The sequence below is a fragment of the Henckelia pumila genome, chromosome 1, assembly GCF_033568475.1.
Source record: "Henckelia pumila isolate YLH828 chromosome 1, ASM3356847v2, whole genome shotgun sequence".
In the NCBI taxonomy this organism is placed as follows: domain Eukaryota; kingdom Viridiplantae; phylum Streptophyta; class Magnoliopsida; order Lamiales; family Gesneriaceae; genus Henckelia; species Henckelia pumila.
Window position 1 is genome coordinate 121,991,998 of NC_133120.1, and position 27,135 is coordinate 122,019,132.

The 27,135-nt window shown below is 32.5% G+C and overlaps 1 protein-coding gene and 1 non-coding gene across 2 annotated transcripts; both read right to left on the reverse strand.

Annotated features, from left to right (window-relative positions):
* Positions 1-2,090: 2,090 nt before the first annotated feature.
* On the reverse strand, positions 2,091-2,197 carry LOC140876826 (small nucleolar RNA R71). Its single transcript, XR_012149058.1, has one exon. It is a non-coding gene; the product is annotated as a small nucleolar RNA R71 (small nucleolar RNA).
* Positions 2,198-26,395: 24,198 nt separating this feature from the next.
* Positions 26,396-26,716, reverse strand: LOC140873900 (early light-induced protein 2, chloroplastic-like). Its single transcript, XM_073277187.1, has one exon. It carries the CDS (start codon positions 26,714-26,716, stop codon positions 26,396-26,398), a length of 321 nt encoding a protein of 106 aa, XP_073133288.1.
* Between the last annotated feature and the right edge of the window lie 419 nt (positions 26,717-27,135).

The window sequence follows — 27,135 nt, forward strand, 5'->3', positions numbered from 1 at the left end:
TGGATACACAACCAATAGAAGTGCATAATGAAATTCCAGTAATATTAGGACGTCCATTTCTAGCAACTTCAAATGCTTTAATTAATTGTCGAAATGGAATTGATAAGTGCAATTTTTGCACTTATATTTTATATGAATTAGCTTGGCTTTTGTTGTGTTTTGAGCGATATTATGCATTTTTTTTGTTGTTAGTGTCGTTTGCAGGAATTCAAGTGATATTTATTTTAGTTTATCGAAAGAGTAAAAAAGATGCAAAAAGAGTGAAGAAAAGAGAAAAGGAAAAATGAATTTAAGTGTTTAGGTCAGCGCCCCAGCGCCTGAAAAGCAGCGCTCCAGCGCTACACGGAGTCTTCCGAAAGGTGATAAGTCGAGGAAATAGCGCCCCAGCGCAATCAAACCAGCGCTGTTGGAGAAATTGAACGGGCGCTCCAGCGCCGAGTTATAGCGCTCCAGCACTACGCAGTGTCCAGAATTTTGGAAAGTTTTTAATCGAGTTTTAAAAGGGATTTTATGACTTATTCTGGAGGATACGAGGGTTTAGAGAGTATTTGAGATCTATAGGACGGCTATTGAGAGTTTTGAAGTGTACAAGAGCTCGAGAATTTGATACGAAGACGGAAGACGGCGGCATCCGGTGACGGAGAAGCTTCATTCTAATTCGTTCTAGTTTTCCTTTGAATTCTGTTTTTCTAGTTTTATGGATTATTTGAAGAATATGTTTTATTTGATCTTTGAATTTATTATGAACTAATTTCTTAGTTTAGAGGTAGATGAATCTTGACTAGAATCCATGATTGAGATATTTTGATTTATATATTTGAATTCTTCATACAGTTTATTTGTGTTTTCTTGATTTTAATACTTTCAATTTACTGGTCATAGATTGAATGATATTTTATTTATAATCTATCACTCGAGAGAGGAGATTTTGAATACGACATAGGAAAATACATCTTTGGTTTTTATACTATTCGAGAGGCATATAACTCCATAGAAGTCATTAGAAGAATTCTTGTGTCATTTATCGGATTTAATAGTTAAAATTAGATAGACATATTGAGTTTTCTATTGAATGCGAATTTCTGCTTGACACTCGAGAGAGGTAGTAGAAAATAATATGAATTCTTGGCTAATAAACTAGAAAATTTTATAATTGAACAATCATAAGAAATAAATTTTGGTGTAAAGTCAAGTGAAGTCGAACCTCTAGCATTCATCGTTTATTGAATTTTTATCTCATGATCTCGTGGTTATTTAGTTTTGTTTCTTGCAAATTTTAGTTTTATAAAAATCAACACATTTTCGTAGCTCTACATAGGATTAGGATTTGATTAGTCGCAAATATTTATTATAATATCATTTGTTCATTCTCCGTGGGATTGACTTGGACTTAATTCCTATATTATAATTTGACATCGTGCGCTTGCGAGCGAAAAACACGCAACAAGTTTTGGGCGCCGTTGCCGGGGAGTGAATTTTATTTGATTTATATTAAATTGTGCTAATTAGTCCTAATTTTGATTTAGAGCATTTTATTTTATTTTATTTTGTTGGTTCTAATTTTAAAATTTTCCATGTCTATGCAGTTTATGCGAAAAAGCCAAAGTTACGACTCACTGCACTTTGATCAAGAAATCGAGAAAACTGCTAAAGCTTTGATAAAATCTAGAAGAGAAGAGTTGCAACAAATGGCTGAAGAAAGGGAAAGAGCTGTCAATAATGCTCTGGTGCCGATCAGAGATCTTTTTCGACCGGTGATCAATACTCATTATTCTGGGATAGCTCGGCAGAACATCACGGCGAATAATTTTGAGTTGAAGCCAGCTCTGATTAATATGGTGCAGCAGAATCAGTTCAGGGGTGCAGTTACTGAAGATCCAAATCTTCATCTGCGTACTTTTCTAGAGATTACTGATACTGTAAAGATTTATGGTGTTACTGAGGACACCATCAAACTACGATTGTTCCCGTTCTCTCTTAGAGACAATGCTCGTAGTTGGTTGCAATCACTACCTCTTGGGAGCATCACTACAAGGGAGGACATGACATCTAAATTTTTGGCTAAGTACTTTCCTCCTGCAAAGTTTGCACAACTGAAAATTGAGATCACTACGTTCAAACAACAAGAGTATGAGCTACTGTATGAAGCTTGGGAGCGGTACAAGGAGTTGCTTAGGAAGTGTCCAAACCATAATTTTCCGGATTGGGAACAGATTGAGTTATTCTACAATGGTTTGAATGGCCCAACGAGGATTTCTGTGGATGCTGCAGCTGAAGGTTCAATATTTTCAAAGTTCCTGAATAGGCTTATGAGATTCTTGAGCAAATGACTGTTAACAGTTATCAGTGGCCGAGTGAGAGATTGGAATTCATGAGATTTATGCATTCACTGCTTTGACTGCTCAGATGACTACTATTTCTACATAGTTGGCTGCACTGAACAAAGGCAATCAAGTTTCTATTAAGACAGCATCGCTGGCGACTGCCGTAAATTCTGCTGATGGATTTGAGAGTGTGGAGCAGTGAACAACATAAATTACAACAACTATCGAGGTAATCCTGTACCCAATCAATATCATCCTAGTTTGCGTAATCATGAGAATTTTTCATATGCAAATAATAATAATGTGTCGAATTCTCCTCCGGAATACAATACAAATAAGGGTGAGGGTAAGCCTCCTTTGGAGGATGTTGTTAATGCTTTTGTGCAGGAATCGAGCAAGCGGATGGCAAGGACTGAGACTCGCCTTGACAGCTTAGAGACGCATGTGGACAACATGGGTGTTGTATTGCAATCCATGGAGACTATCATTGGGCAGTTGACGAACGCACTGAAAGATAATAACAGAGGCCAATTCCCAGTTAATACTTAGGTGAATCCCAATGAGCAGTGTAATGCTATCACGTTGAGGAGTGGGAAGTAGGTGGATAATGAAGAGGGCAAATATGAGAGCAAGACATCTGAAAAAGTTTCAGTTGACGAGAAGAAGGTCGAGGAGAAAGAGTCTGAACCTGAGCAAAAACCGTTGTACAAACCTCCTCTTCCATACCCCCAAAGGTTCAAGAAGAAGGCAGTGGACGAGCAATTCTCAAAATTCTTGGAGATTTTCAAGAAGATACATATCAACATCCCTTTTGCTGATGCTTTGGCACAAATGCCGAATTATGTGAAGTTTATTAAAGAGGTGATGTCCAAGAAAAGGAGGCTGCAAGAGAATGACGTGGTGAGCTTAATTGAAGAATGTAGTGCTGTGATCCAAAAGAAGATGCCACAAAAGCTGAAGGATCCATGGAGTTTTACTATTCCTTGCACTATTGGTTCTTCTTATTTTAATAATGCACTTTGCGATCTAGGAGCTAGAATTAATCTGATGCCTTTGTCTGTTTTCAAGAGCTTAGGACTTGGCGAGGTGAAGCCCACAATGATCGCATTGCAGCTAGCTGATAGATCTATCACATATCCGCTTGGAATCATTGAAGATGTTTTGGTAAAAATAGATAAATTTATTTTTCCGGCGGATTTTGTTGTGTTAGATATGGAGGAGGATGCAAATATGCCACTAATATTGGGGAGACCTTTCTTGGCCACTGCTGATGCCAAGATTGAGGTGAAGAATGGTGAGTTGTCGATGGGTGTGGACCGCGAAAGAGTTATTTTTAACATATTCAAGAAATCAAGTAATCCACCCATCGAGGAATTATGCATGATTGAGCGAGTTGTGAAGTTAGATGGCCATCCCAAACCTATTCATGAGGTAGATTCAAAGAAGAATAATCCGAATGTGCCAAAGAAGAAGAAGAAAACGAAGAAGAAATCAAAGTTTAAAAAGGTTGTTGAATATATTTGGAGGGTGAAAGCGAAAGGGAAGACCTTCAACAAAGCGAAACCGAGCTAGAATTGGAATACAGTCGGGCTATGGACTATAAACTAAGCGCTTCTTGGGAGGCAACCCAAGCTAGTTTTTATGTGTTTTTTATTTTTTTTTAGTTGTTTTTGTTTTTATTTTTATCATGAGGAAACTAGACATTAATAATGATTTTGAATTGTGTAGATGAAAAGTTATAGATCTGAAAGAGTTTAGGAGCCACCCCTGATGAAGAGTTTGGAGTGATTAAGATGGTGCCAAGTACTGACGCTTGGTGCCTAAGGTATGTGTCCCTTGTTTTTAATGAGTACTGTACATTGAGGACAATGCACAATCTAAGTTTGGGGGGATTGTTGTTTGTTGTTTTAGATGAGCTTTGTTGAGTTGTTTGTTGAATGGATTGTTGTTGAAGCTGAAGCGAAGTTGAGTCACTAGTTTGATGGGTTGTTGCATGCTAAATTAGTTACTAGTTCCTGCATCTGTGTTTTTTAGTTTTCTCGTTCGTATTATGTTTCTGCTGGTGTTTTTTTTTGTCGTTCGTTTGTTTGTTTTGGTGTTTGTCTTTGTCGTTTGTGTGGTTTATTTGAGAAAACAAAACAAAAATGTGAAAAATAGAAAAGCCAAAGAAAAATGGCCTATGATGATGAAGTTGGGAAAAGAAAAAGAGTTTATAATCTAGTGTTGGCGACATAGTATCTTGAGTTCTCACCTTTTATGCACTATAGCCTTGACTGTCGATACTCCTATAAGTAGAAAAAATTATGTGTATTTTGTAAGTGGATTGGATAATTTGATTCTTAACTCTGGTGATTTATGCTCAAAACCGAGGTAGTCTGATAGAAGCATAGAAATGATTTAGGCAAAATTTAATTGATGGCTCCATCCGGGTTAGGAATAAGGGACTGAAATCCTAGTTGCCTTATCTTTGACTAAGTATGTGGATTAAATGAGGTTGCAAAATTAGAATCTAAATTTTCTTACAACTCCATCCGGGCTTGGAAAGTGTTTGAAATCCTACTCACTGTTCAATGCTAAGTTGCGGAAAAAAATAATGGGTTGATGCTCCATCCGGGATATAGATGAGGGGATTGAAATCCAAATCCTATCTTTAGTTATAGCTAAGTCTGCGGGTAATTTATGGGGCTAAAATAAAATAAAACCGGGTGTAAAATCCGGTAATTTTGAAAAAAAATAATTAAATAATAAATAAAATAAAAAAGTCCTTTTGATTTATGCGAGTAAAAGTTGAACTTGGTTGAGAGCATTCTGAAACTAGAGGGCGGGGTTAATGACTCTTTGAGGCTTACTGGTTGCATGAGTTGATCGAAAGTTAGGTGGGTAGATGGGATTGGCTAATCACACACACACGAGAACTCTTGAGAAAATTAGCTACATATGGATTAAGTGTTGAACATTTGAGGCAAGTTGGGTTATTCTAGTTTTACTGCTTTCTTGGGTGTTTTTAATTCCTTGTGCGTCTTAGTGTTTTGTTTGTTTTGTTTTGCTCGGGACTAGCAAAAGTTCAAGTTTGAGGGATTTGATAAGTGCAATTTTTGCACTTATATTTTATATTAATTAGCTTGGCTTTTGTTGTGTTTTGAGAGATATTATGCATTTCTTTTGTTGTTAGTGTCGTTTGCAGGAATTCAAGTGATATTTATTTTAGTTGATGAAAAGGGTCAAAAAGATGCAAAAAGAGTGAAGAAAAGAGAAAAGGAAAAATGAATTTAAGTGTTCAGTTCAGTGCCCCAGCGCCTGAAAACCAGCGCTCCAGCGCTATACGGAGTCTTTCCGAAAGGTGATAAGTCGAGGAAATAGCGCCCCAGTGCTCCAGCGCTGTTGGAGAAATTGAACAGGCGCTCCAGCGCTGCACAGTGTCCAGAATTTTGGAAAGTTTTTAATCGAGTTTTAAAAGGAATTTTATGACTTATTCTGGAGGATACGAAGGTTTAGAGAGTATTTGAGAGCTATAGGACGGCTATTGAGAGTTTTGAAGTGCACAAGAGCTCGAGAATTTGATACGAAGATGGAAGACGGCGGCATCCGGCGACGGATAAGCTTCATTCTAATTCGTTCTAGTTTTCCTTTGAACTCTGTTTTTCTAGTTTTATGGATTATTTGAAGAATATTTTTTATTTGATCTTTGAATTTATTATGAACTAATTTCTTAGTCTAGAGGTAGACGGATCTTGACTAGAAACCATCATTGAGATATTTTGATTTATATATTTGAATTCTTCATACAGTTTATTTGTGTTTTCTTGATTTTAATGCTTTCAATTTACTGGCCATAGATTGAATAATATTTTATTTATAATCTATCACTCGAGAGAGGAGATTTTGAATACGACATAGGAAAATACATCTTTGGTGTTTATACTGTTCGAGAGACATATAACTCCATAGAAGTCATTAGAAGAATTCTTTTGCCATTTATCGGATTTAATAGTTAAACTTAGATAGACATATTGAGTTTGCTATTGAATACGAATTTCTGCTTGACACTCGAGAGAGTTAGTAGAAAATAATAGGAATTCTTGGCTAATAAACTAGAAGATTTTATAATTGAACAATCATAAGAAATAAATTGTGGTGTATAGTCAAGTGAAATCGAACCTCTAGCATTCATCGCTTATTGAATTTTCATCTCGTGATCTCGTGGTTATTTAGTTTTGTTTCTTGAAAATTTTAGTTTTATAAAAATCAACCCATTTTCGTAGCTCTACATAGGATTAGGATTTGATTAGTCGCAAAAATTTATTATAATATCATTTGTTCATTCTCCGTGGGATCGACTTGGACTTAATTCCTATATTATAACTTGACATCGTGCGCTTGCGAGCGAAAAACACGCAACAGGAATAATGAAATTGTCTTTTGGAAATATGACTTTAGACCTTAATGTGTTCAACTTATGTAAAAAACCAATTAGTAATGAAGATGAAGATGATAATACAATAGAAACAATTGTGGAAGAAAATATACACCAAGAAAACTTAAATCAATAATCTGAAGTTTGTTTAGTGGAAAGTTTTAATTCAAAAAATGTTTTTAAATCAAAGTTATTTGAAGAAATTAATGAACTTGAAGAATTAAAAGAAGATGATTATTCAAAACTTGAATTAAAACCTTTGCCAAAAGAACTAAAATATGCTTTTCTTGGAGAAAATTAAACATATCATGTTGTAATATCTTCTATCATCTTACCCAAACAAGAAGAATATTTAATAATATTACTTAAAAAGCATAAAAATGCAATTGTATGGACTTTGCAAGATATAAAAAGTATAAATTCTTTAATCTGTACACATAGAATTCACTTGGAAGAAAATGCTAAAACATATCAACAATCACAAAGAAGATTAAATCCACACATGAAAGAAGTTGTTAAAAATGAAGTTTTAAAACTATTAGATTCCGGAATTATTTATCCAATCTCGGATAATAAATGGGTAAGTCCAACACAAGTTTTAAAACTATTAGATGCCGGAATTATTTATCCTCTAGTGACTGCAAGATCAATAGAGAACAACTGCCCTCCTTCTCTTGAAACTCAAATGGTTGGTCTGAAAACTCTGGGTAATGAGTATCTTGCGGGTATTGGTGGCTCAAAAAAACTGTGGTGTAAGATCCCAATACCCATGGTAGTCAAATTCTGCCATATCATCTAATATATGTATTGCACTGTCCTCATCGCGGCAAAATAGTGAACAACCAGTTTGCAAAGCTCCATTAATTACCCATCTCCTTGTCACTGCATCCAAACCATTAAGAAAAAATTTAAGAAGAGAATAATTAGAAAAGTCATGATACCGAAAAGTATTCTTCAAATAATTGAATCTCTCCCATGCTGTGTAGAATGGCTCTCCATGTTGCTGGGTAAAACTCGTGAATACTTGTCGATGGAACATCTCAAAGTATTACACCAGATAAATTCCTGCAAAAATAAAATAGAAAACGGTAGATCACGCAGGAATAAAGTAGAATAAATAAAAGAATTAACCAAAGAAAATAACAAAAAGTAAAAATTGTCAATTTCAATCCCCGGCAACGGCGCCAAAAACTTGATCGAGCAAATACTAACACTGAAAATCAACTTAAATATATCTATCAATTAAGCTCGAATAAATCGCAAGTGCACGAGTCAAGTAATAATATAGTGTACATGAGTACGAGTATCGTCCCACAGAGATTGATGTTTGACAAATTCACCTCAAGTATAATTCTTTAGTTAATTAAAACAATAAAGAGAATAAATTAATAAACTAAAATAAAAAGATAAATTAAAAGCAAAACAATAAATTAAGTTCAGAAAATAAATAAACGATTGTTAGGATCTCGGTTTACCTATCCCTTTTCTTCTCTAATGATTGAATTTTAATTCTCAAATCATGCTTTTGACGGAATTCCCTAATCTATCAATATACTCTCTCGAGCTATATTAATCTAATTAACGAATTGTAATAACCAAGTCTCCTTGTGTTATTTAACAATTGCAATTGCATTAACGATTTGTGGAATCCTCCATCTTTCGACCTGGTGGACTATGACTATCAACATGTATCCAACCTCATATCTCTATGTAAGTTGTAGATCCATGGATTATATTACCCTATCATGTCATAAAATCTCCTCTCGGTATCAATTATAACACATAAAATCAATAAGAAGTTGATCAATCTCCAAAATTGCAATAAACACAATAATATAATCAAGAATGCTTAAAAATCAAATTCAATCTTCAAGAAGAAATCAAAACAAAGTTTTGGGGGTAAGATCCCCTAAATCCCAACAAATAAAAGAAAAGAAAAAGAGAAAACTAGTTTGTGGTTCTTGAGTTCTTCACGCCGTCTCCCTCTTCTCACGTTCCTTTCTCTCCTTGGTTGATGGTCGCCTCCCCTCTGCGTTTGTGATGGTTTTTGGAACCCTTAAAACGTCAGATTTTTATCTATTTATAGTGCCCAAGAGTTCTTTCCATGTAAAACACCCATAAATATCTTTTTTTCAACTTACGCACGAGCGCCCGAGCGGTAGAAAAGTGCAGGTCGCGCGCTGGGGCTTCTGTTCTGAACTTTTTTCTAAAACAGGCATGCGCCCGCGCGGTAATAAATAGCAGCCCGCGCGCCCACTGTTTTTTCCATCGCGCAACAATTTTGTAAAATTCATAACTTGAGTTCTAGCCGTCGGATTGAGCTGAAATTTTGACAGTAGCTTTAAAACATCTTAAACTACAATCTGGGAGGTGGAGATTTGATTTGGAGCTTCTTAAAATTAAATTTGAATTTTTTACCAAGGCTGCTCCGTAATTCATTCTTCAAAAACCCATTTCCTACAAAATTAACCCGAAGAGTGAAATGCTCATGCATGAGATTAATTACAAATAAAACATATAAAAATACACAAGAAACCATATGAATGCATGCCACATAGACATAAAATAATGCACACAAAATGCACTTATCATGGCACCAATTCAGTGCTGATGTGGAGCTGACATGTACAGTGCCACGTAAGCATTTTCGAATAAAAAGGACCGAAATTGCCAAAAATCAAAACACGCAGGACTAAAACTTAAATGTGAAAACATAGAGGGTCAAAATCGCAAAGTGACAAACATATCGGACTAAATTTTCAATTTTTCCAAATTTTGAAGAAGTTTTAAAAAGATGTGAAGAAAAAAAATCTTGTTTTAAATTGGGAAAAATGTCACTACATGGTTAAATCTGGAATTGTGTTAGGGCATGTCATATCTGAAAAAGAAATTGAAGTTGAAAAAGCTAAGGTTGATGTTATTGCTAATTTACCATCACCAAACACGATCAAAGAAATTCGATCATTTTTTAGTCATGCAGGATTTTATAGAAGATTTATAAATTTTTTTAGCATAATATCGAAACCAATTTCAAATCTTTTAACAAAAGATGCACAATTTTAATGGACTCAAGAATGTGAAACTGCTTTTAAAAAGATAATTAATATTTTTACTACATCACCTATTTTACAACCTCCTGATTTGTCTTTACCATTTGAATTAATGTGTGATGCAAGTGATTATGCTGTAGGAGCCGTGTTAGGACAAAGAAAAGAAGGTAAACCTTATGTGATCTACTATGCTAGTAGAACCTTAAATATTGCCTAAATCAATTATTCAACAACTGAAAAATAATTACTTTCAGTAGTGTTTGCATTAGATAAATTTCGATCATATTTAATTGGTTCTACTACTATTGTTTATACTGATCATTCTGCCATAAAATATTTATCAAATAAACAAGATGCTAAGCCGAGATTAATACGATGGATTTTTTTGTTACAAGAATTTGATCTTATAATAAAAGATAAAAAAAGGAAAATAAAATGTGGTAGCCGATCATTTATCAAGAATAATTGCTGAATCATCTCAAAACGAAATACCAATAAATGAATATTTTCCGGATGATCAACTATTTTATGCTACTACTATGCCTTGGTTTGCTAATATTGTAAATTTCTTGTGACAAATAAAATTTCTTCTCATTGGAGTTCACAAGATAAAAATAAATTCTTGAAAGAGGTCAAAAAATTTTATTGGGATGATCCTTACTTGTTTAAGTATTGTCCTAATCAAATTTTTTGACGATGCATACCCGACAATGAGGTAAGTAGTGTCATTAAATTTTGTCATTCTGAGGCATGTGGAGGTCATGTTTTGTCAAAAAAACAGCTGCAAAAATCTTTCAATGTGGATTTTATTGGCCTTCTTTATTCAAAGATACACATTCATTTTGCAAATCTTGTGAAAATTGTCAAAAAATGGGTTCAATTTCAAAACAAAACATGATGCTTTTAAATCCAATCATGATTATTGAAATATTTGACAGTTGGGGAATAGATTTTATGGGTCCATTTCCATTATCTTTTGGATTCACTTATATTTTAGTGGTTGTCGATTATGTTTCAAAATGTATTGAAGTAATTGCATGTAGAACTAATGATCATAAAGTTGTGATAAAATTTTTAAAAGAAAATATTTTTACTCGATTTGGAATACCTAGAGCTATAAACAGTGATGGGGAAAGTCATTTTATAAATAAATCATTTTCTTCGTTGTTAAGAAAATATGGTATTACACATAAAGTTTCTACTCCATATCACCCTCAAACGAATGGTCAGATTGAACTTGCAAATAAAGAAATAAAACAAATTTTGAAAAAAACTGTCAATCCAAATCGAAAAGATTGGTCTTTAAGATTAAGTGATGCATTATGGGCATATAGAACTGCATTTAAAACATCATTGGGGATGTCACCATATAGATTAGTTTTTGGTAAACATTGTCATATACTTGTTGAAATTGAATATAAAGCTTATTGGGCTATTAAAGCATTTAATACTAATTTAGATGATGCATCTAAATTAAGAAAATTTCAACTAAATGAACTAGAAGAATTAAGAAATGATGCATATGAAAATGCAAAGATTTATAAAGATAAAACAAAAGCCTTTCATGATAAAAATATTATGAGAAAATCGTTTGAAATTGGAAAAAAAGTTTTACTTTATAATTATCGCTTGCATTTGTTTCCAGAAAAACTTAGATCACGATGGACAGGTCCATATGTTGTAAAAAATGTTTATTCTCATGGTGCTGTTGATGTTGAAAATCATAAAAATAATAATGTGTTTAAAATTAATGGACAAAGACTTAAACCATTTTTAGAAAATAAAATTCTTAATGATGAGTTTATGCCTTATATGATCCAAATTAATTGTTACTTATATTTTCATTTTATTAATGCAGAATTGAGATCACTTCCCGGTTAAGTGGCGGATAACGGTACTCCGTGACTTCTTTTAGTCGGTTTTCTTTCAATTTCCCAAAATAATTGAATTTTTTTTATTTTCAAAATGGATGAAGCTATCAAAGAACAAGGTAAATATTTTCCATCTGTTTCTAAAAAAGTTTTGAGAATGATTTATGAAGGCAGATGTGAAAGATAGAGAATGCTTATGCATAAAGGAATTCCGAAGGATATTCGTCGTATAATTGAAGCCAAGGTTCTATTGGGTGGTAAAGTTTCAAAATTCTTACTTGTTCGAAATATGTCTGGACTAGGAAAAAACACTTATGCGAAGAAAAGGAGGGCCAAGAGGTTAGATGTTTGTCATAAATGCGCCAGATAGACTTGTGATAGACGATACAGATCTTTGGGATATGTTTCCACAAATAGAGAAGATAAAATTGATTTCATTAAGAATGGGCTAAGTAAAGAGTCATTAGATGATATCTCATTGACTCTTGAGATGCATTCTAGTGGAGATGTGCAAGGTCAACTTCTCCGTTTATGAAAACTATTCCAAGCACAACGTCATGGTAATGGTCTTGGGAATCTGACTAAAAAAGACCCTATTTGCCAGTTTATAAGAAAATTGGATGGTAAGCCAACCCTCGACTCATAAATATTGAAAGAACACTGTGAGCCACAATCACATCACTGTATATATGCATGCATGTCATTATTATATATTATTATTTTTTTATTGTTTTTCTTATTATGTTCACACCTGTATTCCTATTTCTGTCGTATTTCTTGTTTTCATATAAAATCACTCAACTATCTCTATATTTTTGCAGAAAAGAAAAAAAAAACATGGCAGGATCTTCTTCACAAAAATTGAAAAATATTTGTGTCTTTTGTGGTTCTAATAATGGAAAGAACGAAATATTAGTTGATGCAACAATTAATCTTGGAAAAAAGTTAGCAGAGAGAAAAATTCACTTGGTATACAGAGGAGGCAATATTGGGTTAATGAGATCTATTTCAACAGCAGCTCATCTTGGAGGTAGTCAGGTTTTGGATATTATTCCTACAGCTTTAGCTGAAGGAAATATTATAGGTGTTACGGTTGGGGAAGAATTGAAAATTTCATCAATGTACGAGAGAATAACTAAAATGATAGAAAATTCTGATGCTTTTATTGCCTTACCTGGTGGCTTTGGTACTTTAGAAGAAATTTTTCATGTTGTTTCTTGGGCACAACTTAATATCCATGATAAATTTGTTGACTTGTTGAATATCAATAACCATTATGATGGTTTGTTGACTTTTCTTGATGTAGCTGTGGAACAAATTTTCATTTCAGAAAATTCACGAATGATGCTCATCTCTGCTTCGAATGACGACCAATTAATTGATGATCTCCAAGCTTTTGTTCATCAACCTAATTCGGCTATAACAAATATCAATTGGACTCAACCAACCAGTAAGAAAAGAAAACTGGATCATAAACTCAACATGTCACGAAATGGTTTGTGTTTGTTCCTCATCTTCAATAAATTCCAGGTGATATCTCTTTTATCATGTAATCTTTATTTTTCTTAAAAAATTAAAAATAATGTCATATTCAGGTTTGGGGGAGGTTTTTCAAAAAAAAATTAAAAATTAAATTATTAAAATTTTAAAAAAAATTCTATAATAATATTTATTTTTCCTTTTTCAATGGCAGAGTAAGGAGTCAAAAACTTCTGACACGCATTAGTTTTTATTTATCATATTATCACAATAGATTAGATTTTAATATTTCGTATATATTTAAATTGCAAATTACTAAGAAAATAAAGTCTTTTTGTATAGATGTTTATTTATTCTTCTTTTTATCAATTTAATAGAAAATATATAATTTATGAGATATAAGTTATAAATAATATATAATTATGTGTTTTCAAATAACATATTTTCTAAAACTTTTATGAGTATATAGTTAAAGTGATATTTATTGAATGAATAATAACATGTATAATTGAATGAATGAATTTGTAAAAGTGCAATATATACTCACATAAATTTTGTGAGTGAGAGATGAGAATTGAGAAAACAACTTATAATCTTTTATTGATTATATGAAATTGTTGATTACTAGATTAAACTCATTTTGAAAAAAAAAATGTGTTCATATAAAAATTGGCTGCAAAGTTGTTTGAAGTTTGATTGTAAAGATGTAGATTGTAGAGTATTAATATCTCTACTATAATTATCAATATAATAGATTTACTTCATAAAAAATAAACAAATAAATAAACTTTGAAATAAAAAATTTTAATTTTTCAAAGTTTATTGGAGGTATTTGGTTATGTAAAAACAATTTTGCAGTCAAACAAAAAAAAAGGGAAAATAAGTTTTTTGGTCCATTAACTTTATCCTCTTTGGGTTTTGGTCCATTAACTTTTCTAATGTGGGTTTTGGTACATTAACTTTGCATTTTCAGTGTTTTTTGGTCCAACTGCATACATGTCAGCTTCTGATTGGTCCACGTCATAAGCCATGCACCAATCAGAAATTGACACGTATGCAGTTGGACCAAAAAACACTGAAAATGCAAAGTTAGTATACCAAAACTCACATCGAAAAAGTTAATGTACCAAAACCAAAACATGGACAAGTTATTGGACCAAAAAACTTATTTTCCCAAAAAAAAAAGAAGAAAAAAATTGAAAAACAAAAAAAATGGGTTTATTCTTTGTAAATTATCCTATCTTATTTTCAATATTAGGTTATTTGATTGCCTGCTTTACTAGCCATTTTCAATGAGTGTATAATTTTCTTCCAACTCCATGAGTGAAAACATCTATATATGAAATATCATAACCCGAGAGAATATGGAGTTGATACTTTTACATTAATATTCCTGATGATATACATGTTATGAAATGATTTCTATTATCATTTTGATTATATAATTCTCAAAGTTAGAAAATATTTATATAAAAAATTATATATATTTAATATTTTGATATTGTGTGAAATATATATGTATACCCCATCCAATTATATATTAATATATTGGTTGATAATAAGATTTATAAATAAACAAATGATCTCCTCACAAGTGTGTTTTAAAATTTCAAACTTTGCAAATTTGAATATATATAATAAGGAATAAAAATCTAACTTGTGATTTTATGATATTTTATGATATTTTATTACTAAGGGACTAGTAATGAGCCGGTTTGGGGGTGTGATGAAACTTAAAATTTGTAATCATTTATATGTTAAAAAGTGTGTTTTAAAATTAAAGTTTCATTAAAATTATGAAGTTGTATTATTTTAGTGTTATGTGTTAATATTTAAATATTTTACTAAAAATTTTATATTTTATGTTTTGCGCAGGTTTGGTAAAAATAAAATTACTCAAGCTACAAAGGTCATATTGGAGTAATATTAAATCCTGTAGAATCACAAAAGAGGCATCTTAAACTTTGTAGAAGACAAGAAAATCCAAAAACCTCATTAAGATACTCAAAATAATCAAACACCAAAATGGAGACATATTTACTTTTACTATGACCAGCTTGGAGTAAAAATATCATAGGTATTTCACCTTTAATCCAAAAGGGGTGAATTATATGTCAAAAAACATCTACAGACAAAGGGCTATGTGTTATATGTTTTGTGCAAAAGCCAAATCGGAAGTTTAAGGCATCAAACATACCAATTAAAGTTGGGTTGTGATATTAACATTCAAGGAAACAAGCACTCACCAACTTTACTTTTCCACATTTAATGAGTCTTGGACTATTTCTCTCATTTAGCCTATAAATAGATATGTTTATAAAAGTTTGAGTGTGCAAGAGAGTAGAGAAATTCCTCATTTGTAAAATAAATATTGTGTGTGTGAGAATAAAAGTTTGAGTGTGCAAGTTTCTCAAGTTCAAGTATGAAATTTTTTTTATCCTTATTCTTGAGTTTCATGTTCATCGCAAGCTAAATATTTTTATGTCAAGGTGAAAAGGTTTCATTGTTGGTCAAATAATATTGTTTATATTTTGTATATTCTTTCTTTTTCTATTTTTTATTTTGTTTTACTAATTGATCTTTATTTGTAGGTATAATTTGGATGATTTATTGTTATCTATTAACATCAAATAATTGGTACCTTGAATGTGGTTACCTTGATTTGTTGTCTAATATGATACAATAAATACTACAATAATTATATACTATAAATATATGTATAAATTTATAATAAAGTCATATATATTATTTAGACAATAGCGTGGCTCTGCCGGTTGTTCTAAATAATATATTGTGATTTGATCTATCATTTACTTTCTCGCAACTAATATTTACTTTCCGCAATTAACATTTACTTTTCGCAACTAACATTTACATTTCCGCAACTAACATTTACTTTATCGCATCTAATATAAAAAGTCATATATTTTATTTAGACGATAACATGGCTCTGCCGGTTGTTCTAAATGAAATATGGTGATTTGATCTAATATTTATTTTTATGTCAATTTATATTTATGCACTTATATATATATTATGGGTACCATATATTATCGTTGAATCTGATATTAATATAGTGGAAACTATATTATATGATATATTTGTATAAATATTTAATTATTTTTTATGTTTATTCTTATTTTAGTTTCTTTTATTTATTTTTGTTAAGCAATCTTAAATAAACCAACAATGAACCTTTGAAGCCTTGACAATTTTATAATTTGTATTTGAAGTTTTATAATAATATTTCCATCTATAATATATCATTTCTAAAATTAAACCTACAACATCCTCTCCGTGGATCGATCTTGTACTCACGAGTATATTACTTGCAGACAACCTACACTTGGGTGAATTACAATTTAAGTTGTAGCAGCAGCTAGGGCATGTTATCGCTTATGCTTCGAGACAGTTGAAGCCACACGAGACACGGTATCCTATCCATGATTTGGAGCTTGCCGCTATTGTCTTTGCATTGAAGATATGACGACATTATCTTTATGGTGAGAAGTTTGAAATCTTTTCTGATCACAAAAGCTTGAATATCTGTTTTCGCAGTCAAAATTGAATATGAGACAGCGTAGATTGCTTGATTTACTGAAAGATTTCGATTGCGAGATCAAATATTATCCAGGAAAATCCAATGCAGCTGCAGATGCCTTAAGTAGAAAGGTATGTTCGTTATCCTTGTCTACGATAGGTGTATCTCATTTGGTGGAAGATTGTTGTATTTCTGGATTAGTATTTGAAACAGATATGCAGTCTATCCGAGTTTATGCTATAAAAGCTGAGCCAGAACTGTTGATACGAATCAAGGAAGCACAGAAAGTGGATCAGAATATTAAGAAATCGATTGATATGGTCAGATCTGGACATCAATCTGAATATCAGGTCTGTGCTGATAATGTGTTATATGTGAATAACAGATTGGTTGTTCCAAATGTGCCAGACTTGAAACAGCAGATATTGAAAGAAGCTCACAACAGTCGTTTTAGTATTCATCCTGGTGGCAGAAAAATGTATAATGATCTGAAGACACAGTATTGGTGGAAATAGATGAAAGCAGATGTCAAAGATTTTGTGTTTAAATGTTTGAATTTCCAACAGGTGAAAGCAGAAAGAAAGAAATCAGGTGGTCTATAAAAGAGTTTATCAGTTCCAGAATAGAAATGAGATCACATTTCCATGGATTTTGTCACACAGCTACCACAATCATCCAGAGGGTACGATGCCATTTGGGTGATTATTGATCGTTTGACGAAATCAGCGTGCTTTATTCCATACAGAATGACGTATAGACATGATCAGATGGCAGAGATCTATGTCAGAGAAGTGGTAAGATTACATGGTGTGCCTAAATATATTGTTTCAGATCGAGACCCTAGATTTACATCACACTTTTGGCATAGCTTGCAACAAGCTCTTGGTACTCAATTGCATTTAAGTACAACTTAACATCCTCAAACAGACGGACAGTCAGAGCGGACTATCCAGACACTTGAGGATATGTTGAGAGCGATAGTACTAGACTTTGGTACTAGTTGACAAGATTCATTACCACTTGCAGAATTTTCTTATAATAACAGCTATCAGACTAGCATTAAGATGACTCCTTTTGAAGCACTGTACGGAAAGAAATATAGATCACCGTTATATTGTGATGATATCTCAGACGTACCAGATGTTGGGCCTGATATGATTCGTGAAATGACAGAAAAAGTGAAGCTTATACAGAAAATAATAAAAATAGCTCAGGACAGATAAGAAAAGTATGCAAATATCAGACGACGACCTCTATCTTTTGATCAGGGAGACAGAGTTTTCTTGAAGATTTCTCCATTTAGAGGTACAGTCAGATTTGGCAAGAGAGGAAAGTTATCACCGCTTTTTATTGGTCCTTATGAGATTATCGAGAAGATAGGAGATCTTGCTTATCGACTCGCTCTTCCTCCATCTTTGTCTGGTATTCATGATGTATTCCATGTCTCTATGCTGCGGAAGTATCAACCTTATCCTTCCCATATTCTTCAGCCTGATGAAGCTGAACTTGACGAGACTCTAAGTTATTTTGAGCATCCTATTCAGATTCTTGATCGCAAAGATAAACAGCTCAGAAACAAGACAATTCAGTTAGTCAAAGTTCAGTGGAGTCGACTTGGCACAGAAGAAGCGACTTGGGAGACTGAGTCAGATATGAGACAGATATTTCCAGAGTTGTTTCCTTGATGTGAGTTCTTATTCTGTTTTCCGTTATTTCATTATCTTATGGGTATACAGATAGTCTATACAGCTTGCTTATGATTTCGAGGACGAACACATCCTTTAGTGGGGGAGAAATGTAAGGCCCGGAATTATTTAATTTTTATCCGAGAATATTTAATTTGGGAATATTTAGAGTTTAGAATTAAATTCTAATATTCTTAAATGAATAAGAATTGAAATTGAATTAAATCGCTTTTCTGGGGACTGAATTGCAAATAGCCAAAAGTTCAGGGACTAAACTGCAAAATAGCTTATATATATCTATTTGACTCTTTTTCCATCAGATTACACGACCAAAAAGGCAGACGGATCAGATTTATTTTCTTCACGCCATTTTCAATATTTTAAAGCTTCGATTTTGCGTGATCCGGACGTCAGAAATTCGAGATAAGTATATATTTGCGATCACCGCTCCGAGAGCTACGTTTTGGTACAAATTTCATTCAATTTTCTTAGATTTTATTTTTATGTTGAAGATAGGTTGTTCTTATTTGTGATTATATATGTGACTGAGCTAGTACCGATTACGTATTTGCAGACGGTTCGAAAAAAGACTGTCGTTAAAATTTTTTATGATTTTAGAAAGCAAAATTCGAACCCTATCATTTCTGTCTATGCTGATTTTTGAGTTATGTGAGCTGATATGATGAAGATTATGAGTTGTATTGATTGTTGGATTGATTTGGATATCGTTTGGATTGCCGGTTTTTAGCCGTTATGTCGTCGGTTCAAGAATTGTCAAGTTTTTGCTATTGTTGTTTGTTTGAGCTGATAAATTCTTGAGTTATCAGCTGATATTCATTGTCCATAAACACTTCATTTCAGCCTTGTGTTTGAAGTTGTCGAACTCGGGAAATCCGGAATTGAATCGGCAAAGAGTTCAAGAAGTTTTGAAGCATTTGTGTTTGAAGTTTGAACTACCAAGTTGAATAGCCTTTTGATATGAAATCGTATTGATGTATTTTCAGACATGAAGTACCTTCAGACTCGACATTGAAAGGTATAAAAGACAGCTAATCCAGATGGGATAGAACACTCGAAATAGCTATTGTTTTGAGTATTCCCTTGTCAATCACATACTTGTTTGATTATGTGCCTTATGTGAGTAAATGCTTTTGTTGATTTTCTTGCTTATGTGATTAGATGTTCAAGATGTTTTATAGTCTTTAATGCATACAGATTATGTTACATTCATCTTGAACTCCAGTCCAAAAGCACAGAGGGTTGAAAGGCCTAGAGTGCATATGACGTTTGGAGGACTGTAGTTGAGTGGCACGGAATGTAGACTTACGTCCAGACCCAAAAGACTCACTATAGTTGCACCAAAGTCAGAGGAAATAAAGTATTTAAATTCACCTTGATTGGGTGAGTTGGTGTTCGTTGAAGATTTTATTTCCTCGGGATCCCAAGAACTAGTATTCTATTGATATCAAATTGATAGCCTATTTTGAACATATGCATTGCATTCATGTTTATTATCTCACACTTTATGTTGTTTATACTGGGATTTTATTCTCACCGGAGGTATCCGGCTATTTCTTTGTTTTGTATGTGTGCATGACAATAGGTGGGGGCAAGAGCTGGTCAGAAAAGACAGGGATAGCTCGAGATATACTCTTAGCATGTGAGAGCTCGGGTTGTAGCAGAACGACTTGTACTTTATGTGGTTAAACATGTTGGAAAGGATACAAGAACTTTGTATATTGTTGTAGAATACATGTTAGCTTTTCATATTATGTGTATGGGAGATTATAAGATGATATTAGATAACATGTATATTATTTTGTAGCTTGAAAAAGAGTATGTGTATACATGTTCCAAGTTTGACAGCAAAAATACATTATGCATATTTTCAGAATTTGGAGCCCGCTCGATCGGACGAGTTCACCCGATCGAGCGCGGCTTGGAAATGTTAAAAACAGAGAAATGAATATTTGGGCTCGCTCGATCGGACAAGTTCATCCAATCGAGCGAGGCCAAATAATTCATGGACCCGAGAGCTGCATATTTTAGCTCGCTCGATCGGGTGAGTTTACCCGATCGAGCGCGTTACTGTTTGTTAAAAAAAAAAAAATTTTTTGCTCTTGGTTTATAATTTCCTTTTAGTACTTGATTCATTGTTATTAATGATAAATTGCCCCAAGATAAGATTAGCAACCCGGGTCCCCACAATTAATAACCTATAACTCACTCAAAAATATGTTTATACATCTAATATATATGTAACCTCTATGATCATTAATTTAATGACATGTAAGTATCTCAAACATATAAAACATATATTTACACTCAAACATATGGTTATACATCTATGATATATGTGTAACATCATCGTTTTGATGCGTGTTCAGAAACGCAGTACCAATTATATAGATATGTAGTGCTTTAGCTTGCAAATGAAGTATAATAATGTCTCATTGTGGTATGAGATTCTGTTAAATTTGGTACATCTTCCCTACATGTTTTTCATGGTGGTGTTGGTGCGTGGTCAGAAACATAGTACCAATTATATCGCTACGTAGTACTTTAACTTGCAAATATAGTATAATAATGTCTAATTGTGGTATGAGATTTTGTTAAATTCGGTACATCTTCCATACATGTTTTCCATAGTGGTGTTGGTGCGTGTTCAGAAACGCAGTACCAATTATATCGATACGTAGTACTTTAGCTTGCAAATAAAGTATAATAATGTCTCATTGAGGTATGAGATTCTGTTAAATTTTGTACATCTTCCATACATGTTTTCCATGGTGGTGTTGGTGCATGTCAGAAACACAATACCAATTATATCGATATGTAGTACTTTAGCTTGAAAATGAAGTATAATAATTTCTAATTGTGGTATGAGATTTTGTTAAATTCGGTACATCTTCCATACATGTTTTCCATAGTGGTGTTGGTGCGTGTTCAGAAATGCAGTACCAATTATATCGATACATAGTACTTTTTCTTGCAAATGAAGTATACTAATGTCTCATTGTGGTATGAGATTCTGTTAAATTTGATACATTTTACATACATGTTTTTCATGGTGGTGTTGGTGCGTGTCAGAAATGCAGTACCAATTATATCGATACATAGTACTTTAACTTGCAAATGAAGTATAATAATGTCTCATTGTGGTATGACATTCTGTTAAATTTTGTACATCTTCCATAAATATTTTCCATGATGGTGTTGGTGCATGTCAGAAACGCAGTACCAATTATATCGATATGTAGTACTTTAGCTTGAAAATGAAGTATAACTAATTGTCGTATGAGATTTTGTTAAATTCGGTTTATCTTCCATACATATTTTCCATAGTGGTGTTGGTGCGTGTTCAGAAACGCAGTACCAATTATATCGATACGTAGTACTTTAGCTTGAAAATGAAGTATAATAATGTCTCATTGTGGTATTAGATTCTGTTAAATTTGATACATTTTTCATACATGTTTTTCATGGTGGTATTGGTGTGTGTCAGAAACGCAGTACCAATTATATCGATACGTAGTAATTTAGCTTGAAAATGAATTATAATAATGTATAATTGTTGTATGAGATTTTTTTTAATTTGATACATTTTCCATACTTATTTTCAATAGTGGTGATCTTGAGTCACACCTTTCAAATGATCTCAGTACCAATTACATTGTTACGTAGTACTAATGTAGAATAATGTGGTAAAGTTGCAGTACTAATTATAGTTAAAATATAGTATTGTTACATATGTATGTTACATCATGATCTTGATTCGTTCATGTATATATGTTGAATACCAATTGCATTGTTGCGTAGTAATTTGTATTACTAATATAGTTAAAATATGGTTTCATATACATATATGCGTAACATCATGGTCTTAGTTATTTCACATATGTTCAGTATAAGTTTCAATGTTACATAGTAACTAATGTGGCAAAATGTTATACAATTAAGTCAACTTGCGGTACTAATATTTTTAAAATATGGTATTACATATATATGTGTGTTATATCACGATCTTGACTCGTTTAATTATTTTTGGTAGCAACTACATTGTTACGTTGTACTAATGTTGCAAACTTCGATACAATAAAAATTACTTACAAGATTAATATAGTTAAAATATGACATCATATATATGTGTACGTATCATCAGGGTCTTGGTTATTTCATATATGAACACAACACTATACAACATTGCACTTTTTATCCATTTCTGTTGCTCCTTGTTAAGTTTTTCTTCAAACTTATTCATCATGTTTCTGTAATAGGTACCAGTCGCATCCTCATTCCTTCTCCTATAACACTAATTTGAATCATTTTTTTGTCAATTGATATCTGCATCAGAACATATAAAATAAGATCACCATAACCAATTTAGATACAAAAATAAGCTTCTATGTTCATTGAAAAAAAAAATACCATCAAACTCAATAATAATATAGTCAAAATACTAAATAAAAAACATAAACACAAAAGAATATTCGACATCCCATTTTGATGTATAAATTAGCTTCCAAATTGTCGATACATGTTCTATACAAAAGTCTCAATATAAAAAATAAATTGGCTTCAATATGTTTTAAGAATTCATTCATCAATAAATTACATTTTTGGAAAAAAAAATCCTAAATGGGTGTCATATCAATATAATTCATACTTTTCAAACCTTTTAAAATCTTTACCATACAACCAAAGCCAAAACTAAAATTCATTTCTCAATATAAACTCGTGCATCATCAACCATAACATTTGTGATTTCTTACACTAGCCAAAGATCACCAAACCAAAGACACGCCAAATCCTCCACTTTTCTCAATAAAACAAACGTTAGCTTGATATGATGCTTAAGAATGAAAGCATTAATCTCCATGTCCTACGTCTTTAAAAAAAAAAAAACAAAATAGGGATGCAAACACAAAATATCATAGAAGTTTAGCATCAATAAAACAAAAGGTAGCTTGATACGATGCTGAAGAATGAGACCATTAATCTTGATGTTCTACTTTTTTAAAAAAATAAAAATAAAATGGGAAAATTGCATATATCATCCTTGTGAAATCCCGTGTTAGCTAATAACCCCCTGTGAAAATTTTTAAGCTGATAACCCCCTATAATTCTAGATTTGAAGCATGCACACCCTTTTCAACTAAAAAATAACGAAAATACCCCTACATAAAATAAATGATAAATTAAATAGTTCATAAAAGTCAAGGACATTTTCGTCATTTTTTAGCGAGAAGAGATGTGTATGATACAAATCTAGAATCACGGGGGTTAATAGCTTAAAAATTGTAACAAGGGTGATATATGCAATTTACCCCAAATAAAATAGAGATTCAAACACAAATATCAAAGAAGTTTAGCATCATACAACCATTCTTGATAATCAAGAACCTAATTTCAATGTATGACAAATAAGAAAGTTTGAAATCTTGAATCCTACCACAAACAACAAGAATTTCAATTTCATCCATTCCCATTCAGAAATAAGACCACCGTTTTCCCCTCAAATTAGGCATGGAAAAACAAGATATTGAACAAATGATCAAAATTCAAGAAGTATAGTCCCAACCTACAATTAAAACCAATTAAAAATACAGAGCAATGCCATTCAAAAACAAAAATAAAAACAAAAAATTAAAATAGAACAAAAAAATCAACAAATCATCCAAAAATAATATGAAATTAACTACGGCATATTCTTAAAACCAACACAAATCGAACAAAAACCTACAACAAAAGACCACAGAGAATTGAACAAAAATATGTGAAGTAAAACCAAAAAGTATCGACAAATCAAACAAAAACCTTCGTCCAAAAAATTATCAAAACACGAAGGCAAATTATACAAAATTCTACGAAAATCAAACAAAAACAAGCGGTAAATCGAATAAAAATCTGCAATAAAATATGCGACAAATTGAAGAAACCAGCATGAACACACACATGTTTTGTATATGCTGATGGAGTAAACGATAATGGTTAAATGGAGGAGAAAACAAAGGTAAATGAGATTAGATGACAGTGTAAGAATGGCGAGACAAATTTGAGGTGAGTGGGTGTTCTTCGATTTTTTTGCTGTGGGACTTTTTGTAGAAGAAGGTGTGTCGTGAAACGAGTAAATAAGAGAGGAAGGAGAGACAACCAATTGTTAAATAAAAATAATAATAACAATAATAATAATAAATAAATAAATAAATAAAGTAAAAAAAATGAGTGAATCTTTCTATCAGAGAGCGAGTAGAAAGATTTGAGGTGTGTCAGGTAGTGGAAAATTAATTTATCTGATGTAGGAATTGAACATCAAAACATTTTATAGATAGGTATTTATTCCCAATTTACCGTAATTTTATTTATCATTATTTTTTCAAACAATGATATGAAGGGGTCATTCGACCCTGACCCTGCCCCTGCCCCTGCCCCTGCCCCTCTACAAATGGATGACCCGGATTGATCAAAACACAATTTTCATCCGGGCCCACATGAAAATTGTGGGGCTCGGATGGAAATCGGCCAATTCGGGCCATCCAATTAGCAACAATTTTCATCACACGTGTCTTTAAGAATTTGCAACAATTTGACAAAACAAGAAGATATATTTTTAGTAGTCCATTCGAAAATCAAGCAGTCCAAGATTAAGCAATCTAACTAGTCAGAAATCATATCCATGAAGCTAGGGGTGTCAAAATTGAACCCAACCCGTCAACCCGACACGAGTCGATCCGAAAAATATCGGGTTAGGGTTGGGGGTTTTTGGGTTTGGGTCAAATCAAGTTGACCCGAAAGCTAACCCAAAAAAATTAATCGGGTTTGGGTTGGGTTCGGTCAACCAGTGACCCGAATTTTTTTTTAATTATTATTTTATATGAAATTATGAAAGATATTTGCTACATTTTTATGTTTTGTATGTTTGAAAAAAATTTATTATATATTGATATAATAGATTTTCGTCATTTAATGTTTATTTTAAAATTTTGATGTTTTAAAATAATTTTTTATTTTTTGTACTAATTATAATTTAAATTATTTACAACTACAATTTCAAGTTTAAATTATATATAAACTTAGATTTTGTTATTATGTGTTTAATTAAATATTATTATTATTGTGTTTTTTGAAATTTAATTTAATTATTTTTTAAAAAAATTTAAAAACTAAAAATATAAATCGGGTTGGTTCGGGTTGATCGGATTAGTCGGATTGGTCGGGTTCGGGTTCGGGTTGGTCGTTTTTGGGTTGAGTCGGGTTCGGGTTGAGAGATTTTTTAAAAAAAATTCTTCAACCCGACCCGAATCGACCCGACCTACCCGAATTGACAACCCTACATGAAGCTCAAGACCAATTGAAGAAGCTACTTCATATATACAATCCAAAATCAAGGCTGAGAAAATGAATTAATTGGGCATACTGGAATACATTATCCGACTGCTCAAATCCTATTTCAAATATAAGAGTTGTCGCAAGATTCAGACATCTCAATTAAAACATGTGCAACTTCATTAAAAACTCTTATAAAAACTTATTGAAGATCTAGAGACAATGAAGACATGCATTAATGTCAAAGACAAATATTGTAAGAGATATGGACATAAATATATGTGTGTGTATATGAGTTGAAACAATGATATCACGAATCGACACAAAGCTGTTTTGGTAATTCTCGTAAGGGGCAAAGTTAAGGAGGAAAAAAAAGTCACACGTGTCTTTAGTGTTACGGATTGAAAATTTCAATTATAAATTCCGTAAAAAAAAAATTCAATTATAAATATTGATAACGTCTTCTGAAATTATTCCAAACTTAGTTTCTAGAATTTTTCCCCTTCTTCTCTCCACTTTTATCCTTCTTTTGAACTTCTCATTATGTTGAACGGGTGGAGGGCAACTATGTAAAGATTAATATATAATAGATTGTCACTAGAAAATATCACACTATATGATTAGAATATTTTACATAATAATTAATTATTTAAACACAGCTATATATAATGGAATAAAACATGCCCATATATATATAACAAACTTTCACACAAGAGTCCCACCCTTGACATACTCCGTGTAAGCCAAAGCTATTAACCCTAACATTGCAAGCCTTCCATTCCAAAGCTCTGCATCGGATGTCATGAATCCCCTGGATCCCGAATCCGCGCTAACGCCTTTAAACAATGGGACAAGAGATGCTACGGATAGCAGAGCAGTTGCCCCCAGAAACCACGGAATCCCTCCGTTTTGTATTTGCGAAAATATATCTTGTCCTCTGGTTAATTCCACTGCAATTGCTGCTATGAATCCGATCATGGCTAGCCGACTGTTGATCCTCTCCGGACCTAGCCCGTCAAATGCCATGATGTTTCTAATCTTGGTGCTCTCCTGGGATACATACATACATACATACATACATACATACATACATACATATTGAATGTATAATATTTAGTATAAGTAATTGAAAAGAAATATAATGAATTAATTTATAGGATATGGATTAAACGTACGGTACGTACCTCCGGTTGCGGTGGCGGGGGAGGTGTTGAGAACAACTGAGGTGGAATTGGAATTGCTGCTTTTTGTTTCTCCCCAGCTGCAACATCATCACCATCTTGTTTGAATCAACAATTAATTAATTAATATATTTCATGGGCAATTTGCTGAAAAATCCCCAAATACAAACATGTTTTGCTTTGGGGTCCCTATTCATAAAATGTGTTACAAAATCATACATCATGTGGTACAAAACCATATAAGATATGGTACAAATTAACAAA